Genomic DNA, 20,439 nt, shown 5'->3' with positions numbered 1-20,439 from the left:
TGCCCCTTTGGGTGGCTAGGGTGAGGCCTACAGTGCCCACTCAGGCTTTTTTTTAATGGTTTATTATTATTTTTTATTTTATGTACATTGGTGTTCTGCTTGTATGTGTGTATGAGAGAGAGGGTGTCAGCTCTCCTGAAACTAGAGTTCCAGACAGTTGTGAGCTGCCATGTGGGTACTGGGAATTGAACCTAGGACCTTTGGATGAGCACTGAGCCATCTCTCCAGCCCCCCAACCCCTTAGGCTCTTGGGAAACGGTGACAGGCAAGTTCTCAGGAAAGGCCCCTCTGCTCAGCTCATGCACAGCCCAAGGCCCACCCACCTCTCTCAGTACTTAGTTCCTGAGCCTCATTAGAGTAGCCACAGTAGTGTGAAGAGAAAATGTAAGCAGAGGCCGAGCAGTGGGCAGTGGACCACAGGCAGCAATGAGGACAGCTCTGTAAAGCCAGCCCAGGCCTCTGAGTTATAACAGCAGCAACCTGAGCTACTCCACTGGATCCTGGGCTACAGAAGTGAGGCCCTGGCACACAGATGGCAAGGACACGGCGGGAAAGAAGTCCAGATGATCAGTGCCCAGACGCTGCAGACTTGCCTCGACCCCAGACACAACAGACCTGTACACCCAACCTTTCATGCTGCCCACTCATGTACACAGTTGGGCAGAGTTCTGATGAAAAATAAAGCATTTTAATGAGACTGCAGGCACAGTTTATATCTGAATTATTGTGTTGTTAGATTCTGGGTCATTAGTGGGGAAGACAGATGAAGTGAGCTTGGTTAGGGCAAGTGATTCTGGGAGGAGAGGGTCTTCCCTAAGACTTGAGAGGAAGCCTGTTCCTGACTACCCTCAGCTCTCTGTGGGAAGCCCAGGGTGATGACTGAAGATAAGCCCACCACCGGCGTGACACCTTGGGGTTAGAGGACTTGGAGTGTGCCGATCCCGGAGAATATCGTTTGTTCCTCTATGCAGCTCCCCACACTAAAACAGGAGGTTCCCTTAGAGCCTGTCATGGCAGGGCTCTCCTATCCCCAATGTCTCTCCCCATTCCGGTGAAAAGACTGCATCCCAGGCACTGATAGCAGGGCCTAGGGCAGGTCCTGGCCAGGCAGGAAGGGCCAGTGTTCCTGACAGATACTGGTCTTCAGGCTGGCAGAAAATCTTGATGAAAATACTTGGCAACATCATCAGACTCCCAGTATCCCTTCCTATCTGTATCTTTCCTTTCCCTCAGGAAGTCTTTGGGAATCCTGCCTACACCAGCCTCTCCTTCCTCTCTCCCACCCATTTTCTACGAACAGGCAGGACATCCAAGCCACGTGGAGTCCTTGTCACCAGCGGGCGCAACCTTTGGCACAGATAGGCAACCCTGTGGCCTCCTCTCTTGAACGCTGGTCCCGGGTCTTAAGTCTTCAACCTAACCTCAGACACTGTCCATCTCCCCCAAATTTTGTCCAAACACCACTGTGTGTTCAACTCCACTGGCAACCTGAGAGGATCGCCATTGCGCGTTCAACTACCAGGGTTGCCACAGGTTTCCAGGGAGTCAGGAGAGGATGCTGTCCGGGATGACCAGGAGAGAAACGACCGGAGGAATTACGCGGGTCAAAGGCAGGAGCGGCACCCTATCTCCCCATCCCACCCCATCCACGAGAAAAACCTCGGTTTCAGCGGCGGTGGCGCCTCTCTCACCGGGCTAGGGAAGAGGGACCCTCGGGCAGGCGGGCAGGCAGTTCATGGCTCCTGCGGGACACGGGTCCGCTGGCCAGCGGCCGTGCAGGCCTTGGCCGACAGTGCCCTCTCGCGGCCCGAGCGGAAGGCGGCAGTCACAGTCACCAGGTAAGCGGTGCCAGGCGCCAGGCCCTGGATGGTAGTGCTGTTGTGGCCAGCCGGCACCTCCACGCGCTGCACAGAGCCGCCCCGCAGAGGCCCGAGCTGTACGTGGTAGCCGAGGGCGGAGTCCGGGCCAAGCGCGGGGGCCCAGCTTACGCGGAGGCTACGCTGACGAGCATGCGAGATGATGATCCGCTCTGGCCCAGCCTCCTCTGCGGAGGAAGGGAGTGGTTGAGTGGAGGGGTGCCCGTCGCATGCCACCCTCCACCGCCCCCACACACACGAGGTGCCCTGCCTTACCTCGCAGCGTGCGTACTCGCACGTGCTGGGGCCTCAGGAGGCGCACGTTGGACTCGGGCAGCAGCGATACTTCATAATCTGTGTCCGGGTTGAGGTCGGTCCAGGTCCAGCTCGTGGCATTCCCGGGCAGCTGCTGGCGTCTTGTGGTTACCAGTTTGCCGCTGGGCACCAGCTCCAGCACGTAGTAACCAGAGTCTGCTGTCAGCAGGGGTGGCCAGGACACGGAGAAGCCACTGGACAGAATCTCCTTGGCGTGAAGTTCCTGAGGCTGCATCGCATCTAAGGATGGTGTAGTTCTGGGGTCAGGGAACAGAAGCGGCCTTCTCCGTATCACCGAGGGGGCTCTCACTGATCTGGAGAGGACCCGAAGATTGGGGCCCCGGTAAAACAGGAGAGGCAGGAGCCAGGAAGGTATTTGCTCCCAGCAAACGCTAACAACTACAAAGCCGGTGGAAGGACAGAAGAGTACAGTCCCCATCATAAACTTCCCTGCCACTTCACTCCCAAACCCAGATCTGTCAGATAGAGTGGCTACTCCTTATCCAGACAAACAACCTGGATGAAGGTCCCTCAGTTGCAACGGCCACAGTGTTATCTAAGAACAGAGAACCGGTCCCCCAAGACTGGGTGGCCAGCTCAAAATCTACTGTGAGCCATACTCTGAACAGTTGTGGGGGAAGGGAGCAGACCAGAAGCTGCAGCCCGGAGATGGGAGACTCCGTGTTAGTGGACCCTGGATCAGTGGAAATGTGACAAGCCCAGGACTTAACATTGAGGAGAGAGGGACCTTCCTACACAAGGGGGGGGGCAGACCACAAAGGGCTCCTGGGCTATGATGACAAACACAGCCAGCCACCAGATCAATATGCAGGTAAGGCGGGGAGGTCGCCCAGGTCTTGACTTTCTTGCTGCTGCTAAGTGCTAAGTTTAGTCAGCTGGACACTCACTTTCCTGTCCAGCCTCCCACTCGGATTCTGACCTTAGAGACAAATGTTTATAATTAGTGACAGCCTTTTCTCCTTCTGCGCCTCCAGGTTCACCTGGGCCTATTGGCCTAAGAGCTACCAGGGCATTTCCGCAGGAGACCCTTTTCAGCAGACCTTTCACTTTTCTCCAATCCACAGACCAACCCCTTCCTCTTTAGTGTAGGCAGTGTTGGTAAGAATGGTACCCTGGAGAGAGAGCATTTTTCTGTGCCTACAATTGGCTAAGCCGACCAAAAGGCCCTTAGTCTGTGGCCTCTTCTCCCTAGGAAACTATTGTAGGAGGTCCAGAAGAAAGCTGGTGCTTAGGCCCTACAGTGGGTCTTCCTTGCTCTGGCTTCCCCAGCAGTCCCCACAATGAAGAGGAGTAAAAACCAGCTCAAACTCCTCCTTGACTGTGGCTCCCTACCATGGAATAGGTAGGGCCTGAGCTCTGTAGGAGACAGTCCCTACCTAGTTGACTCTCCTTTCTCCAGGAATGGTGGGCCTGGCAAGCTGTTTGGTCCTGGATACAAAAGTATATGATGCCACAGACAGAGAGCCCTGAGGGGGCCTTGGTCCTCCTTTATCCTCTGTACTTAGCCCTTCCACACACACCTCGCCCTAATCAGCCCTCAGTTCGTTGTCCTATACATGCCTGGGGTCTTAAATTGGTCACTCAGACTTGGGTGTGTCTATAGCCCAGGTGTCAGGGTACATGAAGGCATCCAGAAGGAGTTTGTCCTGCACAGTATGCAGAGGACATGTGAGTCGTTTCCCACTGTTGCATCCTTGGGGAATCAGGCTCATGAGTTGCTCCTGGTCTCAACCCAGGTGCTCCCCGCTGTCAGCTAGGGATTCACAGGCCCTGCCTCTTCCCACCTACCAGCTATGGAGCTCCGAAGCTCTGTGGCGATGATATGAAGGTCATCCACATCCACAAAGTGTAGGTGCTTCTCAGCCGGAGCTGAGGCAGCTGCCAACAGCTCTAATAGGTTGCCTCGGCCAGTGCTGACAATGAAGACGGTGACACCCAGGTCCTTGAGCTCCTGCATAGGGGGGCCCACGGGGTCACTGGAGCCCCCATCTGTCACCCACACCAGTACCTTAGGAACCCCTAGCCGGGCACCTGCTACCTCATCAAACAATTGTTCTTTGGCATAGGCCAGTGCCAGGCCCGTGTTGGTGTCACCCATACGTTGGGACGCAGCACGTATGGCATCCTGTATAGCCTGGCCTGAACTGTACTGATCAAAAGTAAACTCTGCGTACGGCCGACTGCCCACATGCACCAGGCTAGCACGCAGAGCCCCGGGTCCAAAAGGCATTCCAGCCACCAGCTGCCCCACAAATTCTCGAACTCTTGAAAACTCATAGTGTGACACACTGGCTGAGCTGTCCAGCAGGAACAGTAGGTCCCCCTGTGGGGCTGATGGTGTGGTACCTAGAGGAAAAGACAAGGGGTTCAGTCCAGGTAGCTCCCCCGAAAGCCCAATGCCCAGAGCTGAACTACCCCCAAGGTTACAAGCCAACAAAAGTCCCATCCTTTCCAATGGTTCCAACTGTACAATGGCCATATACCAAGAGCTTCCTGGGCTGCCCTCATGTTCTTTATACAGACACTGCGTGCAGGTGGAGTCAAGAGTTCAGGCCTAGGTCTCCAGGAGGGGCCCGACCCACATGCATTGCTCCCCTTAGGCTTGACTTTCAGAGGGGTCACCTCCAGGATAGTTAAGGGGGGTGGCTCAGCGTCCAGGTGAAGGGATAGGCTGAACATGACCAGCAATGGGGACAACGGAGAGGAAGGGAGAGCAAAACACCGAACAGTCCTTCGTGCCCATCAGATGGCCAGGCTGGAGTACTGACCCCAGTCACAGATAACATCACCCCTCCCTGCCTCTGTGTCATCTGTACCAAGAAAGGACAGACCCACCCGCAACAGCCTGAGGACCCAATCAATGTCTAGTGAACCTCCCTTTTATCCCTTTCTCTCCAGCCTAGAGGGCGGAGGTACTGAAGAGACTCTGTCACCAAGTCTCAAGTAGGCAGGGGCTTTCAAGTGCCTGGATCTAGTCCTGGCTTTGGGGCTTCTCCCTCATGGTGGGGCCATTCCAATCTTCTACCTCCTTTCTACTGAGGGACTTTTCAGAGGTAAGGAAACTGAGTCAGGGAGGCCTCTCAAAAATCTTTCTCCACTACCCAGGCCTGAGGGGCGGGGCGGGACGGGGCGGGGCAGACCAGGCCTCCGCGCTCCTTGTCCAGCGGCTGGCTCAGTTGAGTTACCAAGAATGCCCAGGAGCGCCCACTGCAGGTGGCTGAGGTGCTGGCGTGTGCCCCTCCCGCGGCCTTCCCGCCCACTCGTCCCGCTGCTGCACCTGGACAGTTCCTGACCCGGGTGGGCAGCAGCCTGTGGGCTGTCAGGAATCGCGATCCGGGTTCCACCACACTTACTGCGCTCTACGCCGCTCTGCGCCAGTGCCAGCCGCAGACTCAAAGCCAAGCTGAGCGCAGTCCAGAACAGCATCGCGCCTGGAGTGGCGGGCTCCTGACCACAGCTGGCCGCTAACTTGCTCTCCTACCGCGAGGCAGGCCCACCCACCTCTGGGAAGCCACACCTACTCTAGCGGCCACGCCCTTGCTCGGGAGGCGCGTGCACTCAGACGGGCGCGCAAAGGCCAATCTGCACAGACTGCACAGTGGTACGTGCCACAGCCGTCCCGGACTTGTGGTGACACGCAGCAACCACAAAGGCACATAGGTGTGGGCATGCGCTAACAAACATTCCCATCTCCCTTTCGCAGGCTGTGGCAATGTGTGGTCCATATTCTCTCCCTCTCCTCTCCCTTACCCCTGGGAGCTCCCCACAGTTCCTAATCTGCAAAGCTCCTGAAGACAGAACTAAGAGCGTCTTAGAAGCTGGGGCTATACAAAGAAGTAACCCCCTCTCAACAACTCAGAGGAGCAACCGGTTTTCTCTAAAGACTGATTTTCTTTTTCTTTTTTCTTTTTTGCTTTTTGAGACAGGGTTTCTTTGTGTAGTCTTGGCTGTCCTGGACTCACTTTGTAGACCAGGCTGACCTTTAACTTGCAGAGATCCACCTGCCTCTGTCTCCCTCAGTGCTGGGATCACAGGCATGCGCCACCATGTCCAGCCAAGGACACTCACTGTTTTAGGAGATAGGGACATATGAAAAGCTTTTTAAAGAATGTAAAGCCCCCAACATTGCCAGAACGCTCAACCGAATTCTTAAAGGAAAAGACATAAGGATAAGGGGAAGTCAGACAGTCAGAACCTATCCTTTGTGGCCACGATGGCCTGTTGCTGCCCTATACCTTACCCAAATGGGGCCAAGGGCTATTCCTAGATCAGACCCCAGCAGGACCAGAGACTGATGATCCAGAGCTGGGTCCTTCATCAGTGCCAAGCCCAAACCAAAGGAGATTGGCTACAAGTGTTATCCAGAAAACCCTGAATCCCTCAGGAGGGCTGCACAGACTGCAGACTCCTAAGATGCTTCTGTAGGGTAATTATAGTGTTTGGGGTGGAGGCACGCATTGGGGAGGGGGGTGTTGTCTGGCAGGATGTCCCCTCCCTTCCCACCCTTGGCAAGAGGATGCTCAGCAGGGAGGACGGATGGGACTCAATGGTTTTCCTTCCTCCATTTCTGGCAGGTGAGAGACTGCGGGGCCTTGAGGACTGTGCCTGAGCTTGGCTTTGCCTAAAAAAGGAAGCAATACAGCTTCTGAGTCTGAGAAGCTTGCTGCAGGAACAAGTAAGAGCTATGTCCTGCTGCCGTCCCCCACCCCCTTGCTGGGAATCTTGGCACTGGGTGTTGGCTTCACTCCACAGACCTCAGGCCTCTGAATGGACCAGAAAGTGCTTGATGCTTCTGCCTGAGTCTTGAGGATGGAAACAGTGTGTGAGTCCCTCAAAGAGTGTGGCACCCAGGGGCAGCTAACCTTCAGCTCCCAATACACAGGGTTGCTGAGGAGACAGTATTGTGAACAAGTAGGGAATATGGGGATCCAACAGAACCATTTTACCTCAAGCTTGCTCGGCCTGGGAGCTGGGTCTTAGAGGGAGCAGAGGCTCATAGCCCTCACACTTCAGCCTGCCCTGTTTCCATCCCTTCTGGAAAAAATGAGCAGGTCTTCTTGGCTGTGACTCAGGCCCTTTAAGAAAGCTACCCTCCTTCTTCTGGCCTCTTCATCAGATGGAGAGGGCACAGGAGGCCCAGTCTCCACCCAGCTGTCTCCTAGCTGGGCTACCAGCCTGACTTGAGCTCAGGCTGTGTTGCTGCCACAGCCAAATTCCTTGGGAGAGCCTTCCCATCATCCTTACCCCCCTGCTAAGCCACCAGAAAAATCTTGTCCTTTTGTTTTGCAGTACACTCCACCTCCGGAAGACACACAGACACTCTAAAGGATATGGAGCCAGACAGAAGTACAATGGTCAAGGTCAGGCCTAGGCTTGAGGCAGACACCAAAGGAAGCACAAAGAGAACATGCCAGAAACTTTTTCTCTAGAGGGAGACAGGCTCATGAGAGGGGAAGGGGCAGAAATGTAGGCACAGGCAAAGATGGGCCGTGCCAGGGTGACGTTGACCCCTTAGTCCTCAGCCTCCAAGGACTGGCCCTGACTGTTCATGTCAATCTAGGAACCCAAGAGGAAGGACAGCCCTCGATGCTAAGTCTATCCTGCCCTCATAGCGTTAATTCAGGACAGGGAGTCCCTGTGCCTCACTTCCTGGAGGGACTGGCCTGCCCTGTCTGTCTGCAGGCAGGTGGAGAGCTTTTCCCGAAAGTCAGAGACCCTGCTCTTAGCACAGTGCCCTGCCTCCAACCAAGGACCAAAGGGAATGTTCCTTTCCTCCCACAGTGAGGCAGAGAAGAAGGGCCTTTTGTCTAAGGATGGCTGTGGTCATACTCAACCCCAGGGAAAAGGGCAGCTCCTGGGGCCTCTGACCTGACCCTTGACCCCAGGCGAGGACAGAGCTGCCTGCCCCACCCTTGCCCCCCTCCACCCTAACTATGAGCTGCTGTTTATCATGGGTTTTTTTGTTTTGTTTTGTTTTCATGGAGGAACACTGCTGGCTTGCTCACTGCCTCATGCTGGCTTTCTCACACAGCTGGGGACCACTTGCTGAAGTAATGCTATAGTCCATAGTGAGCCGGGTCCTTTTGCATGAGTTAATACACAAAACAATCTCGCACAGACATGCCCACAGACTGGCCTGATCTGGGGATCCCTCCCCTGAGGCTTGTTTTTCAGATGAGTCTGCGCTGAATCAGGTTAAAGCTAACCAGGATGGGCGCTGGGGGAAACTTCTCCCATGTCCACCAGGCTGAGATGTTCCGAAGTGTCACTTTTTTTGAGACAGAGTTTCTCTGTGTAGCCCTGGCTGCCCTGAAACTCTCTCTGTAGACTAAGCCTCAGACTCACGGGGATCTGCTCCGGTGAGCTGGGATTAAAGGCCTGCACCACCACTACCTAGCCTGTTATGTTGTTTATATCTCACATGAAAACCTGAGCACATATCAGAACACGAAAACAGAAAATGTTGGGCGCAACTTTTGGAGGCCTGGGGCAGAGGAATGGGGTGAGCCTGGACCCTATGACGCTACCTCACAGCAGTCAAGGGGCAGCCAAGAGCAGCAGGTCCCTCAGCTCCTGTTATACTTTCTTGCACACCAGGTTTGGAAAGGTAGGTGCCAGAGCCTGGGGAACCAACCTGAATCCACTTTCCTTGCAGCTGAAGTGGCAGGGAAGACGGACAAGGCTTGCTGAACAGCCAGAGCACGGTATGGACACAACCTCTCCTTTATTTACCCAGCACATCACCTCAGTTTCTGCAGAGGACACAAGGCACTGGGCCAAGCCTGTCCTCTCAGTACTGCCAGATAAGGACTGAGCAAGAAAGCTCCATGCTCACAAAGATGCAGGGTGTCATGATTTGAATCTGAAATGATCCCCCAGATACATGCTTCCAGCCCTCATTCTCCAGCTAGTGGTATTTTGGGAGAGTTCATGAAACATTAGGAGTTTGTGAACCTTTAGGAGGGTATGCCTAGCTGGTAGCAATAGCATGGGGGGAAGGAAGGCCTTTGAGGGTTAGAGCCCAGCCACCGACTTGTGATGCTGTTTCCTGTTTCCTGGTCTGCTGTACTATGAAGAACGTTCCATTGCCATGATCTGAACCATGCCTACCCCTCCACAATATACAGAAACTCTTTGAGACCTTGGGATAAAGCAAATCTTTTTTTTTTTTTTGGGGGGGGCGTGTTTTGAGACAGGGTTTCTCTGTGTAGCCCCAGCTGTCCTGGAATTTACTCTATGACCAGGCTGTTCTCGAACTCAGAAATTTGCCTGCATCTCTAGTGCAGTACATTGTTTGTGTCAGTTGTCTATTGTGGTCATAGCTATACAAAAGTAACTAATACACAGGACTACTAATTTCCCTGAAAAGACTTGGTTGTGTGAGATCATGGAATCAGTGGGGACACTGTGGTAGGAGCTAGAGGAAGAGAAAGTTTCACAAGCAGAGGCAACGGCAAGTGCCAAGACCTGGAGGGCTGTGAGTGGGAGAGCATGCACATGGCAGATTGCTTGGCCTGGGACAGAGGAAGCAAGCCAGGCTATGTAACTTTGAGACCACAGGGAGGATGATGGACATCTGAGTACTAGGAGGGCCTTGAAAGGGTTGGGGCAGGGTAAGGATGGCCATAGCGGGAGTTTTGAAATTTTGCTGTTTTTTGTTTGTTTTTGCTTTTGAGACAGGGTTCCTCTCTGTAACATTGGTTGTTCTAGACTCGCTTTGTAGGTCAGGAAGCTGGCTACAGACGACTGACTCCATGCTTCTAAGGAAACAGCCATCAGAGATAGACTGCAACCTCCAAATGTGCCACTGGCTGAACAGCTGCGTCCTGACACGGGACCCCTAGCTTTGGGTCTTGGCTGAAATGCTTCTGTAAGGGGTGATCCAAGCTTCCTGCCCCATCCCCAAGGAGGGACCAAGTAGTCTTGAGGGGGACCTGATAGAAGCAGGAGTGGCCTCTGCACTCCAGCCCAGCAGCCATTCTGTCTGTTCCTACTCAGCTTCCTCAACCCCACCCCTGGCTTAGTTCCTGCCTCTACCAGAGCCCCAATGCCTGGGAGAGGAGCAAGGCTAGAGCTTAAGCCTAAACCTGAAATTGGATGGACAAAGCTGGCTAAACCCAGGGCCCCTCCTGGCAGGCTCTGTTTGAGGGTGTGCCTGCAAATACTTTGTAAATGAACACATGGTTTAAGTGAGATAGGAATCTCACAGAGCCCAGTCTCTTTACCTGTGGTGATGCCCCACCCAAAGCAAGAGAGGAGGACAGACAGGACACAGCCACACATGTCTGCATGTACACCAGCCAGGCTCCCTTTTATAGGGCAGGTCCTCAGTTACTGGGAAGGGAGCCTGCATCCCTGAAGTGGAGGTCTTGGCTGCCCAACCTTAAAGCTTAAATCTGTAGCCTTGGTGAGCTGTAGGGTAGGTGGGAGACCAAGGCCCTTAGAAGAACTGGCCTACTCTGGGCTTTCCGGCTAGAGTCTAGATATGAGGATCCTAGATTCCAAAGCACAGGGTTTCTGTCATGAGCTCGTGCTAGGCAAGAGTTAGAAGACAGGGACTTGCAGTATCCAGACAGTGTGCTGCCAAGGCAGAAGGCCAGTGACTACCTCAGGCTAGGCAAAGGCCAATCTACCTCAGACACTGTGACTGAAATATTGGACTGACTCTTCCCTTCCATCCAAAACCTCCTTTTCTGGACCTGTCAAGATGGTGGTAGAAATGGAAGGCCTCCTTTGGACCTCTGAAGAGGGCCCAAAAGGGACAGTGACCTCAGACCCATGTCTGGTTGTATAGTGAGCTAGCTTGCCTCCTCAACACCTACACTCTGCTCTACCAGCTGGCACAGCTCTGTTCTTCACCAAATACAGACCCTAACCCTCTGCAGCCCTCCTCCAGCCTCCACAGCATTCCTTTATGTGTGTGCTGCTGTGGGTGGAGCCACGGCTTCCTCAGCCTCACATAAACACCAGGATATACCCAGCTCCCTAACAGCACAGTGGTGTTTTGTTTTGTGATAGACTCTTATTTTACAGAACAGACTGGCCTCAAAATCACAGTAATTCTCCTGCCTCAGCCTGCTGAATGCTGAGATTACAGGTACTATGCACCATGCTCTGCACAGTGTTCCTTTGAAAGCATGCCCAGAATGCCAGGTTCCAGCACTCAAGAGGCAGAGGCAGGTGGATCTCTGTGAGTTCGGGGCCAGCCTGGTCTAGAAAGCAAGTCTAGGACAGCCAAGGCTACAGAGAGAAACCCTGTGTTAGGAAAAAAAAAAAAAAGAAAGAAAGAAAGAAAGACAGAAAAAGAAGGAAGGAAAAAAGAAAGAAAGAAAACATGTCTAGAAAGAAAGAGAGGGAGAGGGGGAGAGAGAGAGAATCGGGAAGATTGGGCTAAAGTAAGTCATCCTGCTACCCGTGGACATTCCCGGGGCCACCTGGAGGACACCCAAGGCTCCGGGATGAGCTGGGGAAGCTGGGAAACACCTTTCGGAAAAGGAATGTCTGAGGCAGCTGCTACAGCAGTTTCTCACTCAGCCTACAGCCACCTCCCCACCCCCACCAAGCCCAGCTGTTGTTTTGATGACTGTGGGGCCAGGCAGATCCAGTCCTCAGCCAAGGGCTTCCCAGGGGAGTCTTCCCCTTCAACCTCTGGGGGTGGCCACACCAGCTCCTGGCAGGAGGAGAAGGAAGGCGGCCCCATTCCGGAGGAAGCACTCCTGGACAGTTTGGTGACCAGCTGGCTCTGTCACTCTGTATGATCAAGAAAGGAATCAAAGCTGGACACAGATGAAGGTTGAAAAGCCTCAAGACACACAAGACAACCAATAGACCTGACCCAGTTACACATTGGGCTTTGCTGAGGCCACAAAATGAACTCAGTCCTGGTCATGGGCCAAACTCTGGCCATAACTGAGCACACCGGCAAAACAGTGTGCTGGAGTCTTTAAAAACTATTTAGGTCTGGGCATGGTGACATATGCCTGTAATTCCAGTACATGGGAGGCTGAGGCAGGAGGATTATGAATTCTAGACCAGCCTGGATTATATAAATTCACAAAAGTTAAAAAATGTAAAAATCTGTTACCAATACATTCCAGGTAAATTATAATGCACATATTTTTAATATATTGCTGGGCTTACAAGAACATATATGTCTCAAAGCTCCCACCCCCCAACAATTAAACATTACAAAAGCCCAAACCAAGGACCAGAGAGATAGCTTAGGGTGGTAAGGCTTTGCTACCAATCTTGACAACCTGAGTTCCATCCCTGGGACCCACATCTCCTAAAAGTTTTCCTCTGACTTACACCACACACATTGTGACATACGGGCACCCACACATGTATACACACACAAAAATGTAATAAGCTGGAAGGTTGTGGCACTCCCTTTTAATTCCAGCACTCAGGCGGCAGGCAGATCTCTGAATTCAGGTCAGCCTGATCTACATGTAAAATTCAAAAATAATGAATTTTAATATAATTTAAAGTTAAAAACAAATCCATGGCTAAGGATATAGCTCAATGTTAGAGTGCTTGCCTAACATGTATAAGGCTTGGTGTTCTGTTCCAGGAATACTTAAAAAAAAAAAAAAGATTCTAGTTCTAATATGTTTGAAGCCCTGGAAGGCGGAAAAAGAGGAGGAGAAGGAAGGAGAGCAGGAGGAGGAAGAGGTGGAGGTAAGATGCAGGGAGGAGGATGATAATTTATCCATCCATAGGAACATGTTAGTAAAACTTTGGCATGCCAAACACAAAGATAAATCTTACCCACATTGTAAACTGAGCTCTTACTCTGCTGCCTGTCTCAAAAGAAAGAACCCAGGTTAGAGGATGATCTGCAGTTCTGGGTCCACATTGAACCTGACCCCGATTGCAAGCTGGAGAGATAGCTTTGGGTCCTCTGGAAGACTGCTGGCTGCTTTTCCAGAGGTACCAGGTTCAATTCCCAGCACGCACATTGCAGCTCACATCTGTCTGTAATTCCAGTTCCAGGGCTTGTGATATGCCTACACAGCCATACATGCAGAAAACTTAAATAAAAATAGGTTATATGTTGGAGGTTGGTCTGATGTGGGGCCCTTAAGAACTGGTTACACCTATCTCTGTTTTTAACAGCCTATACCTGGGCAGGGCAGAATGGGGTAGGCGTGGCTAAGGTTCTCGTGCTTTGGAGGACAGAGAGAGCCACAAGAAGATAGAAGAAAGAGGATACCAGGATGGGTTAGTGTGGAGTAAAAACCACGTGGCCTAGGAGAAAGGACTCCAATAATGGTGTGGAAAGGCCCAGATGAAGAATACAAGGAAGCCCACATGGCACGCTGGGGTTGGCTACCCAGAGGCTATTTAAGCTGTGGGCTGGCTTTCCCCAGGGTCCGATGATTGTTCAAGGTTCCTGAATAAACTGCATTGAAAAAAATAATAATAAAAATAAAAATTAAAAAAAAAAAAAAGAATACAAGGAAGTACTGTGGGATTAGGGATGGAAGGTAGACCAGATGACGAGGATTAAGGTAGACAGCATTGGATGGGGGGAGGGGTGAGAGATGGATGGTGAAGTTATTGAGACAGTGTAAGTGAAATATCTGCCTGGTCCAAGGTAAATAAGGTAATTATAAATCTAACAGGTGTCTGTGTCTTAGTATTTGTGATAGCAGTTAGATAATATTGCCGTGATAATCTTAGGCCTAATAATTAACTATATATATGTTGTAGTAAATATATTATATTAAGGGGGATGGAGAGACTGCTCAGCAGTTAAGAACACTGGCTGCTCTTCCAGAGGTCCTGAGTGCAATTCCCAGTGACCACGTGGTGGCTCACAACCATCTATGAGACCTGGTGCCCTCTTCTGGTGTGCAGGCGTACGAGCAGTAGGGAACACTGTATACGTAATAAGTAAATAAATAAATCTTAAAAACAAAACAAAAAACCCAATTATATATTAAAAACAACAAGCTGACCCTGGACTTACACTGAGTCACTGATCCTAGATCCTTTCTCAAAGCGGATCTGGTAATAGTTTGACTACGGACCCAACTGATCTCTGTCCTTTTCAGGGTCACAGGCTGACTTTGGAGGACTCAAGATGAGCCATGAAATCTGGTTGCTACTGGCTACACTGGAGCTTCTAGAGCTATGCGTGGCTTTGGGGGGGACATAGCTATCCGCCAAACTGGGCGCTGAGCACAGGTGGGAGCCGAGGGACACCTCTTCTTCCTCCGAGGGTCTAAGGGACCCGGTCGCCATCTCCTGGCCGCTTGGAGCACTGCGCTCAGAGCCTGGAGGCTGCCGCGCGGCTCTGGGAAGGGGTCCGCGGGGATGTTCTGGGCGCAGAGAGACTTCGCCGGCGTCAGACCCGAGCGCAGAACTGCTTCTCCTCGTCCTCCGGCACACGGTCTTCGCGGCTCCTCGGCGGCCGGTGCGGCTCAGGGGACCTCGCGGGACCAGGCAGAACAGGGCGCAGTTGCCGGATCAGGAGCGAGCGCGCGGCCGCGGCCAGCACCAGAAGCGGAGGCAGCGAGAGGAATCCGAGCACGATGAGCGCCGCCGAGCCGCGGTCGGAGAGCAGCGCTCGGCACCGCGGCCCTGGGGCTGGATGCACCTGTAGGCAGCGGAGTTGTGCGGTCGGGCGGGGAGCACCAGCGTGGGGCAGTCGTGAGGGAGCATCTGGGCTTGAAGAACCCAGCGCGTCCTAAGGTTAGGGCAAGGTCCAGAGGAAAGCCTTGAGGTGGGGCAAATTGCGAGGGAGGTGTTTTTTGTTGTTGTTTTGTTTTGTTTTGGTGTGTGTGTGTGTGTGTGTGTGTGTGTGTGTTAGTGTTAGTGTTAGGTGGTTCAGCAGCCGGAGTGGTGGCGCAGGTCTGTAATCTCAGCACTTTGGGAGGTAGAGGCAGGCAGATATTTCATGAGTTTGAGGCCAGCCTGTTCTACAAAGGGAGTCCAGGACAGTCAAGGCTACATAGTGAAACCCTGTCTTGAGCCCCCATCCTCCCAAGAAAAGGAAAGGTTCAAAGAACTTCCCTGGCTCTCCCAACTCTGTTTTTCTGTCTCTATAGGGGCTTTCTTCCACAGCCCTTACCTGTGTTGATGGCTGATATTGAGCTAGCATCATTTCTCTCCCACACCATAAGCCACAGAAAGGGATACAAGGACCACCTATGTATAGATCAAGCCACTGAGGGGGAAGCCCAGCCCAGGTAAAGAGGGTTCATGGAAGGGCTGAATCCACCCCACAGAAGGGTATATCTGTGGATATAAGGGACCCTGAGGACAGGTGAAATTTGACAGTTTATTTTCCTGACCCCCCTGCAACCTCACTGACCAGGCCCTGGTGCCTCCTGGTACAAAGCTGGGAGGCAAGACAGCTGTTCCCTGAGTAACAAACAAAAGCCTTTCTTCAGCTGCAGCTGGTAGGGGTCCTGGCAGAAGAGGCCTCTAGTTACAAAAGGGCAGGGCTAGAGAGCAGAATCACCTTCAACCCCAGGGACTTGGACCTCCGAAGGACTCCCGCTCCCCAGGGACTAACCATTGGCTGCTGCTCACCCTTGAGTGGCACAGGAATCCCAGGTAGACAACGGCAGCTGCTGGCAGCAACACCAGCAGGAAGACTGTCCCAGGGAGCAGCAGATGAACCAGGAACCCAACTAGGGCCTGGCCAGACAGCAGCAGGGTCCTGAGGCCTTGGGTGGCCAGGATGGGCCAGCTCCAACATGCCACGACTGAACTATGGTAATCAGCAGACCTTCTTCGGGGTAGCATGGGCGCCGTGTCTGAGGCACCGCCTTCATCCTCTTCTGTCTCCCTTTCCTGCTGCACACTCATGTCTCAGCGGTGGGTCTTGAAGGATGTTTTTCCTAAGATCACAGTAGTAGGCAGCAGAGCTAGCCCCACCACCACCCCATTACCCTCCCAGATTCAGTTCACATCTAGATTCTAGCCACTAGAGAGTGGACTCTTGTCCAGTTTAGTCTAGACTGAATATCAGTCTACACCCCTGCCACAGTTTCCCCTCTACCTTGCTGGGCCTCCGTGCCAGACAAATGCAGGCAGCTCCTATGTGCTCTGCTCAGGTCTTACACAGCTGTCCCCATCTGAGCACTGAGGCCCTCCTTCCTCCTAGCCCGCCCTTTACCCAGCTTGCAGCTCTCCTAAACAATGGCTTCATTTCACAGATCTTGGCTATGACAGATGCCCTAGCAATAGCTGCCATTTAGGGGCAAACTATAAACTTATTTCCCAGCCCTAGCCCCTGAATTTCCCCTTATCTAAGAGCTAGCCCCCTCCTTGGTCAGTGTTACATGAAGATGCCAGGTGACTTCATGCTGTGTGGTGATTCATAGGATGGCACAGGGTTGTTCAGGTAGTGCTTACAGTAGTACCTGACAGATAGTACATAAGTAATGAACAGTGGCTGCAATTACTCTGTACTAAATCCAGTCCATCATGGACATGTACAGCAGGATTTTCAGATGATGGGAGCAGAGAGTCCACTGAAAATTGCGTCCTTCCTCTGGTCTCCTCTGGTCTCTGGTCTGGCATGCATACAGTACACATACAAACATTTGGGCAGAATGTTCATACCCATAAAGTAAAATAAATACATCAAAAAAATTAAGTGTTGTAAATCATCTCCCTGCTGAGCTCACACTCTTGTAATCTTTTAAATATTTATTTATTTATTTATTTTTGTTGGTTCATTTTACTCTTGGCCTTACTGTATTGCTCTTGTTTGCCAACCTTAGAACTCAATATGTGGACCAGGATGACCTTGAACTTACAGAGATCCAACTACCTCTGCCTCTTGAGTGATGATACTAAAAGTGTACATCATAAATTAGCCTACACCTTTGATTCCAGCACTTGGGAGAGAGAAGCAGGTGAATTTCTGAGTATGGGACCAGCCTGGTCTACAAAGCAAGTTACAGGACAGTGAGGGCTACAAAGAGAAGCCCTGTCTTAAAAACAACAAAAGTGTGCATCACCATGCCTGGCTAATATTTTAAAGGCTTATTTGTTTTATATGTGAGAGTATTTTGGCTCCATGTATATATATATGTGCCATGTGCGTGCCTGGTGTTCAAAAGAAAAAGGTGTCAGATTGCCTGGAACTGGAGGCACAGATGGTTGTGAGCCACCATGTAGGTGCTGGGAATCTAGCTCCGGTTCTCTGTGAGAACAACATGTGTTCTTAACTGCTGAGCCATCTCTCTGACCCCTGACATTCTACTTTTGGTTTTGTGTATGTGTCTGTATGTGCACAGGTGTCTTCAGAGGCCATGAGAGTCAGAGCTGGTCGTGATGGTGCACTTGGGAGGCAGAGGCAGGCAGATCATTATGAATTCCATGTCAGTTTGGTTTACATAGTGTTCTAGACTGGCTAAGGTTATATAGTGAGATTCATGCTGGAAAAAAAAGGAAAAAAAGAAAAAATGGAAGTGGTCGTAGGAGTGGGAGTCAGATCCCTTGGTGCTGGAGTTACAAGGGGTTCTGAGATGCCCAATGTGGGTGCTGGAAATTGAACTCAGGTCCTCTGTAACAGCAGCATATGATTGGTTAGATTCCTAGTACTCGTGGTAGATGGCTCCAGCTCCAGGGAAGCTGGTGCACTTTTGGATTCTTAAGGTACTCACTCTTAGCGCACGCTCGCGCGCGCGCGCGCGCGCGCACACACACACACACACACACACACACACAGTTTACTTATTTGTATCTGTGAATGTGTAGGTCAGAAATGCTAGGGCCCCACTTCTATGACCTTGGTTAACTTCAATTCCCAAAGGCCCCACCTGCCAATGTCATTAACAAATACTTTTACAAGTTCTTAGGGTTTTTTGTTTGTTTGTTTGTTTTGCTTTGTTTTATTTGAGACAGGGTTTTTCTGTTTTAGCTTTGGCTGTCCTGGAACTCACTCTGTAGACTAGGCTGGCCTCGAACTCACAGAGATCTGCCTGCCTCTGTCTCCTGAGTGGACATGCCCAATGGTAAAGGCATGTACCACTACCAACCAACTAGAAAATAAGCTTTTAATGTGAACTTTGGGGAGATACATTCAAACTACAGAATTATTTTAGGCCTTTGGCTGTGCCTACAGGTGGACTGCACTGCTGCCCTGAGAGCTCCCATGGCTCCGCCATGGAGGCTGCAGCCAGCAGAGAAGGCCCCGAAGATCTAGGGAGATCTCTTGAAGAGACAATGGAAGCTGGCATAAACAGAATTACAGTCTCCCTGGATCTGATGTCTGCCCTCCTATCTCCCCACTCCCATGAAGCTGCTTCACAAAAGCGGCTTTTCACAACAGGGTGCTTGACTCATCTCTGTATCATCATGGAGCAAGGGTGCTGAAGCTCAGGTCATCCCACCACGAATGCTAAAGTCAGAAGATCTCCGCTTCTTGTTAACTAGCCTCTTCTAGAGCATCTACCTTAGAAGAGAGAGGCACATTTACAATGAACAGACCCTGACCATTGCGATGGTTCGACAGGTCCAGGTGTTTGCAGGCTTTAATCTGAGTTCAATCTCGGGACCCACCTGGGAGGAGAAAACTGACTTCTGCAAGCTGTTCTCAGACCTCCACTGTGAACACAACTCCCAACTATACAAAAATAAATAAAATAAATAATATTTGTTTTTGTCTTGGAACTTGCCCTATAGACCAGGCTGGCCTCAAACTCAGAGATCAGCCTGCCTCTGCCTCCCGAGTGCTGGGATTAAAGGTGTGTGTAGCTGTACTTTCTATCTACTTTATTGGGGTTTATACTTCTACCTCCCTTCCAACTTCCCAACACTAGGTAGGTGAGAAAAAAGGTTAGTGAGGAGAAGGAGCATAGGCCTCTTTACTATTTCCAGCTTGTTAAGGTTCTTGGGTTCTTTGGGGCAACATATCTCAGTTTCTCAGCATATCTAGCAGTCCTGTAAACAGCAAATGAAGCAGCAGGACAAACAAGCAGCCTTCTTCCTCCAACTGTCTCTTCAAAGCCTCCACGAAGCATTCCCTTCCTCTACCAGTCCTCTGAATTAAACTGTCTGCAACTGGCAAAGACCACAACCCTCATGAGACAATCAGCAGCAGCTCCACATCTCACACTAAGGATTAAAACAAAAACCTGTCAACATAACTGAGCTTTTAAAGAAACCAAAACTTCCATTATGAGTGTGTAATAATAAAACCTGGCTAACAAAAATTTAATGAGGGCTGGAGAGATGGCTCAGAGCACTGTCTACTCTTCCAGAGGACCAGAGTTCAATTCCCAGCAACCACATGGTAGCACATAACCGTCTATAATGAGATCTGGTGCCCTCTTCTGGAATGCAAGTGTACATGCAGACAGAACATTATATACATAGCAAATAAATCTTTTCAAAAAATTAATGAACAGAGTTTTGTTGAGGGCTAAAAAGAAAACAGCAGGTCAGAGGCAAAGGCTGCTTCAAATTGGCTCTTAAGCTCTCATCCCTTGGGAAGCAGCATCTAAATGGACTGGTGAGATCGCCTGAGCAGGGCTCAAAGATAGGAGGCACTTGGAAGGGCTGCTGTTCCCAGGATGAGAGAGTGCAAGTATGTCTCTTCATCTGTTGGGTGTCTGGAGCTAAAACAGACAGCTCCAATCTGTGCTACGCATTGCTGGACACTCTTTTGCAGAGAACTACAGTAGCTAGCCATAGAGATCAGCTGGCAAGGCTCTGCTGCCCACATTTAAAATCTGGTCAGGCGGGCAACCCTGCCCTTTCTGTCTCAGGCCCAGAGTGAACTGTTCACATGAATGACTTGTTCCTTCAGGGCCCCCTTCCTACCTACGGACATAGTACTTAGTGGCTCCTGTTCCAGAAACAGCCTTGCTTGCTTCCACCCCTTCCCACCCAGACATCTCTTTCCTCTCCTGGCCTGCACTAGCCTGTCTTAACCTGTTCTCCGGGAGTTTCCAACCCCACATGTCAGATGTCTATGGTGAACCTTTTTCTCTTTCAAAGTATCTTATTAGCAAGAAGGATAGAACCTTTCTGTGTCCCCTTCCCAACCCTGTCTGAAACCAGGAAGAGATGTAGTTCCAGCCTCTGGTTGGGGTGGGGGCAGGTAGGTTTTAGGGTGCCTGGAGGCACTTCGGAACATATCAAAGTTTGTGTTACTTGGAGAAAGGTAGGAAGGAGGTACTGCAAAGCAGGGCATGTTTCTGCTTGTCCTTCCCAGCCCGTCCTGGCTTTTCTTCCTGGTAGTGTGGCCAAGAGCTTTTGTCGTTCTGGCTGGGGCTGG

The 20,439-nt window shown here is 51.3% G+C and overlaps 2 protein-coding genes across 4 annotated transcripts; both read right to left on the bottom strand.

The window, feature by feature from the left end:
- Nucleotides 1–666: 666 nt before the first annotated feature.
- Nucleotides 667–15,847, bottom strand: Vwa1 (von Willebrand factor A domain containing 1). Of its 2 annotated transcripts, none has more exons than XM_060378900.1 (4): nucleotides 15,718–15,847; nucleotides 3,981–4,538; nucleotides 2,133–2,411; nucleotides 667–2,044 (listed from the first exon to the last, which is right to left on the bottom strand). In XM_060378900.1, the coding sequence occupies exons 2-4, from the start codon at nucleotides 4,420–4,422 to the stop codon at nucleotides 1,734–1,736; spliced, it is 1,032 nt and encodes a 343-aa protein (XP_060234883.1). In that variant the 5' UTR covers nucleotides 4,423–4,538; nucleotides 15,718–15,847; the 3' UTR covers nucleotides 667–1,733. The 2 variants fall into 2 exon arrangements, with proteins under 2 accessions (XP_060234883.1, XP_021512109.1); XM_021656434.2 differs by lacking the exon at nucleotides 15,718–15,847 and adding an exon at nucleotides 5,546–6,503.
- Nucleotides 12,291–16,307, bottom strand: Tmem88b (transmembrane protein 88B). Of its 2 annotated transcripts, XM_060378901.1 has the most exons (3): nucleotides 16,207–16,298; nucleotides 15,735–16,045; nucleotides 12,291–14,886 (listed from the first exon to the last, which is right to left on the bottom strand). In XM_060378901.1, the coding sequence occupies exons 2-3, from the start codon at nucleotides 16,011–16,013 to the stop codon at nucleotides 14,545–14,547; spliced, it is 621 nt and encodes a 206-aa protein (XP_060234884.1). In that variant the 5' UTR covers nucleotides 16,014–16,045; nucleotides 16,207–16,298; the 3' UTR covers nucleotides 12,291–14,544. The 2 variants fall into 2 exon arrangements, with proteins under 2 accessions (XP_060234884.1, XP_060234885.1); XM_060378902.1 differs by having other exon boundaries at nucleotides 12,291–14,796; nucleotides 15,735–16,307.
- Between the last annotated feature and the right edge of the window lie 4,132 nt (nucleotides 16,308–20,439).

The sequence above is a fragment of the Meriones unguiculatus genome, chromosome 3, assembly GCF_030254825.1.
Source record: "Meriones unguiculatus strain TT.TT164.6M chromosome 3, Bangor_MerUng_6.1, whole genome shotgun sequence".
NCBI classification, from domain to species: domain Eukaryota; kingdom Metazoa; phylum Chordata; class Mammalia; order Rodentia; family Muridae; genus Meriones; species Meriones unguiculatus.
Note: the sequence above shows the minus strand (reverse complement) of the source record. Positions and strands in the feature narration are given on the sequence as shown.

Bases quoted from the DNA above. Each gene is read 5' to 3' on its own strand.
- Vwa1 (XM_021656434.2), bottom strand. From the start codon at position 5,618: ATGCTGTTCTGGACTGCGCTCAGCTTGGCTTTGAGTCTGCGGCTGGCA. The intron at 4,539-5,545 runs GTAAGTGTGGTG...CTTTTCCTCTAG, and splicing joins GCAGAGCGGCGTAGAGCGCA to GTACCACACCATCAGCCCCA. The intron at 2,412-3,980 runs GTAGGTGGGAAG...CACCATCCTTAG, and splicing joins GCTTCGGAGCTCCATAGCTG to ATGCGATGCAGCCTCAGGAA.
- Tmem88b (XM_060378901.1), bottom strand. From the start codon at position 16,013: ATGAGTGTGCAGCAGGAAAGGGAGACAGAAGAGGATGAAGGCGGTGCC. The intron at 14,887-15,734 runs GTGAGCAGCAGC...CCCTAACCTTAG, and splicing joins GATTCCTGTGCCACTCAAGG to GACGCGCTGGGTTCTTCAAG.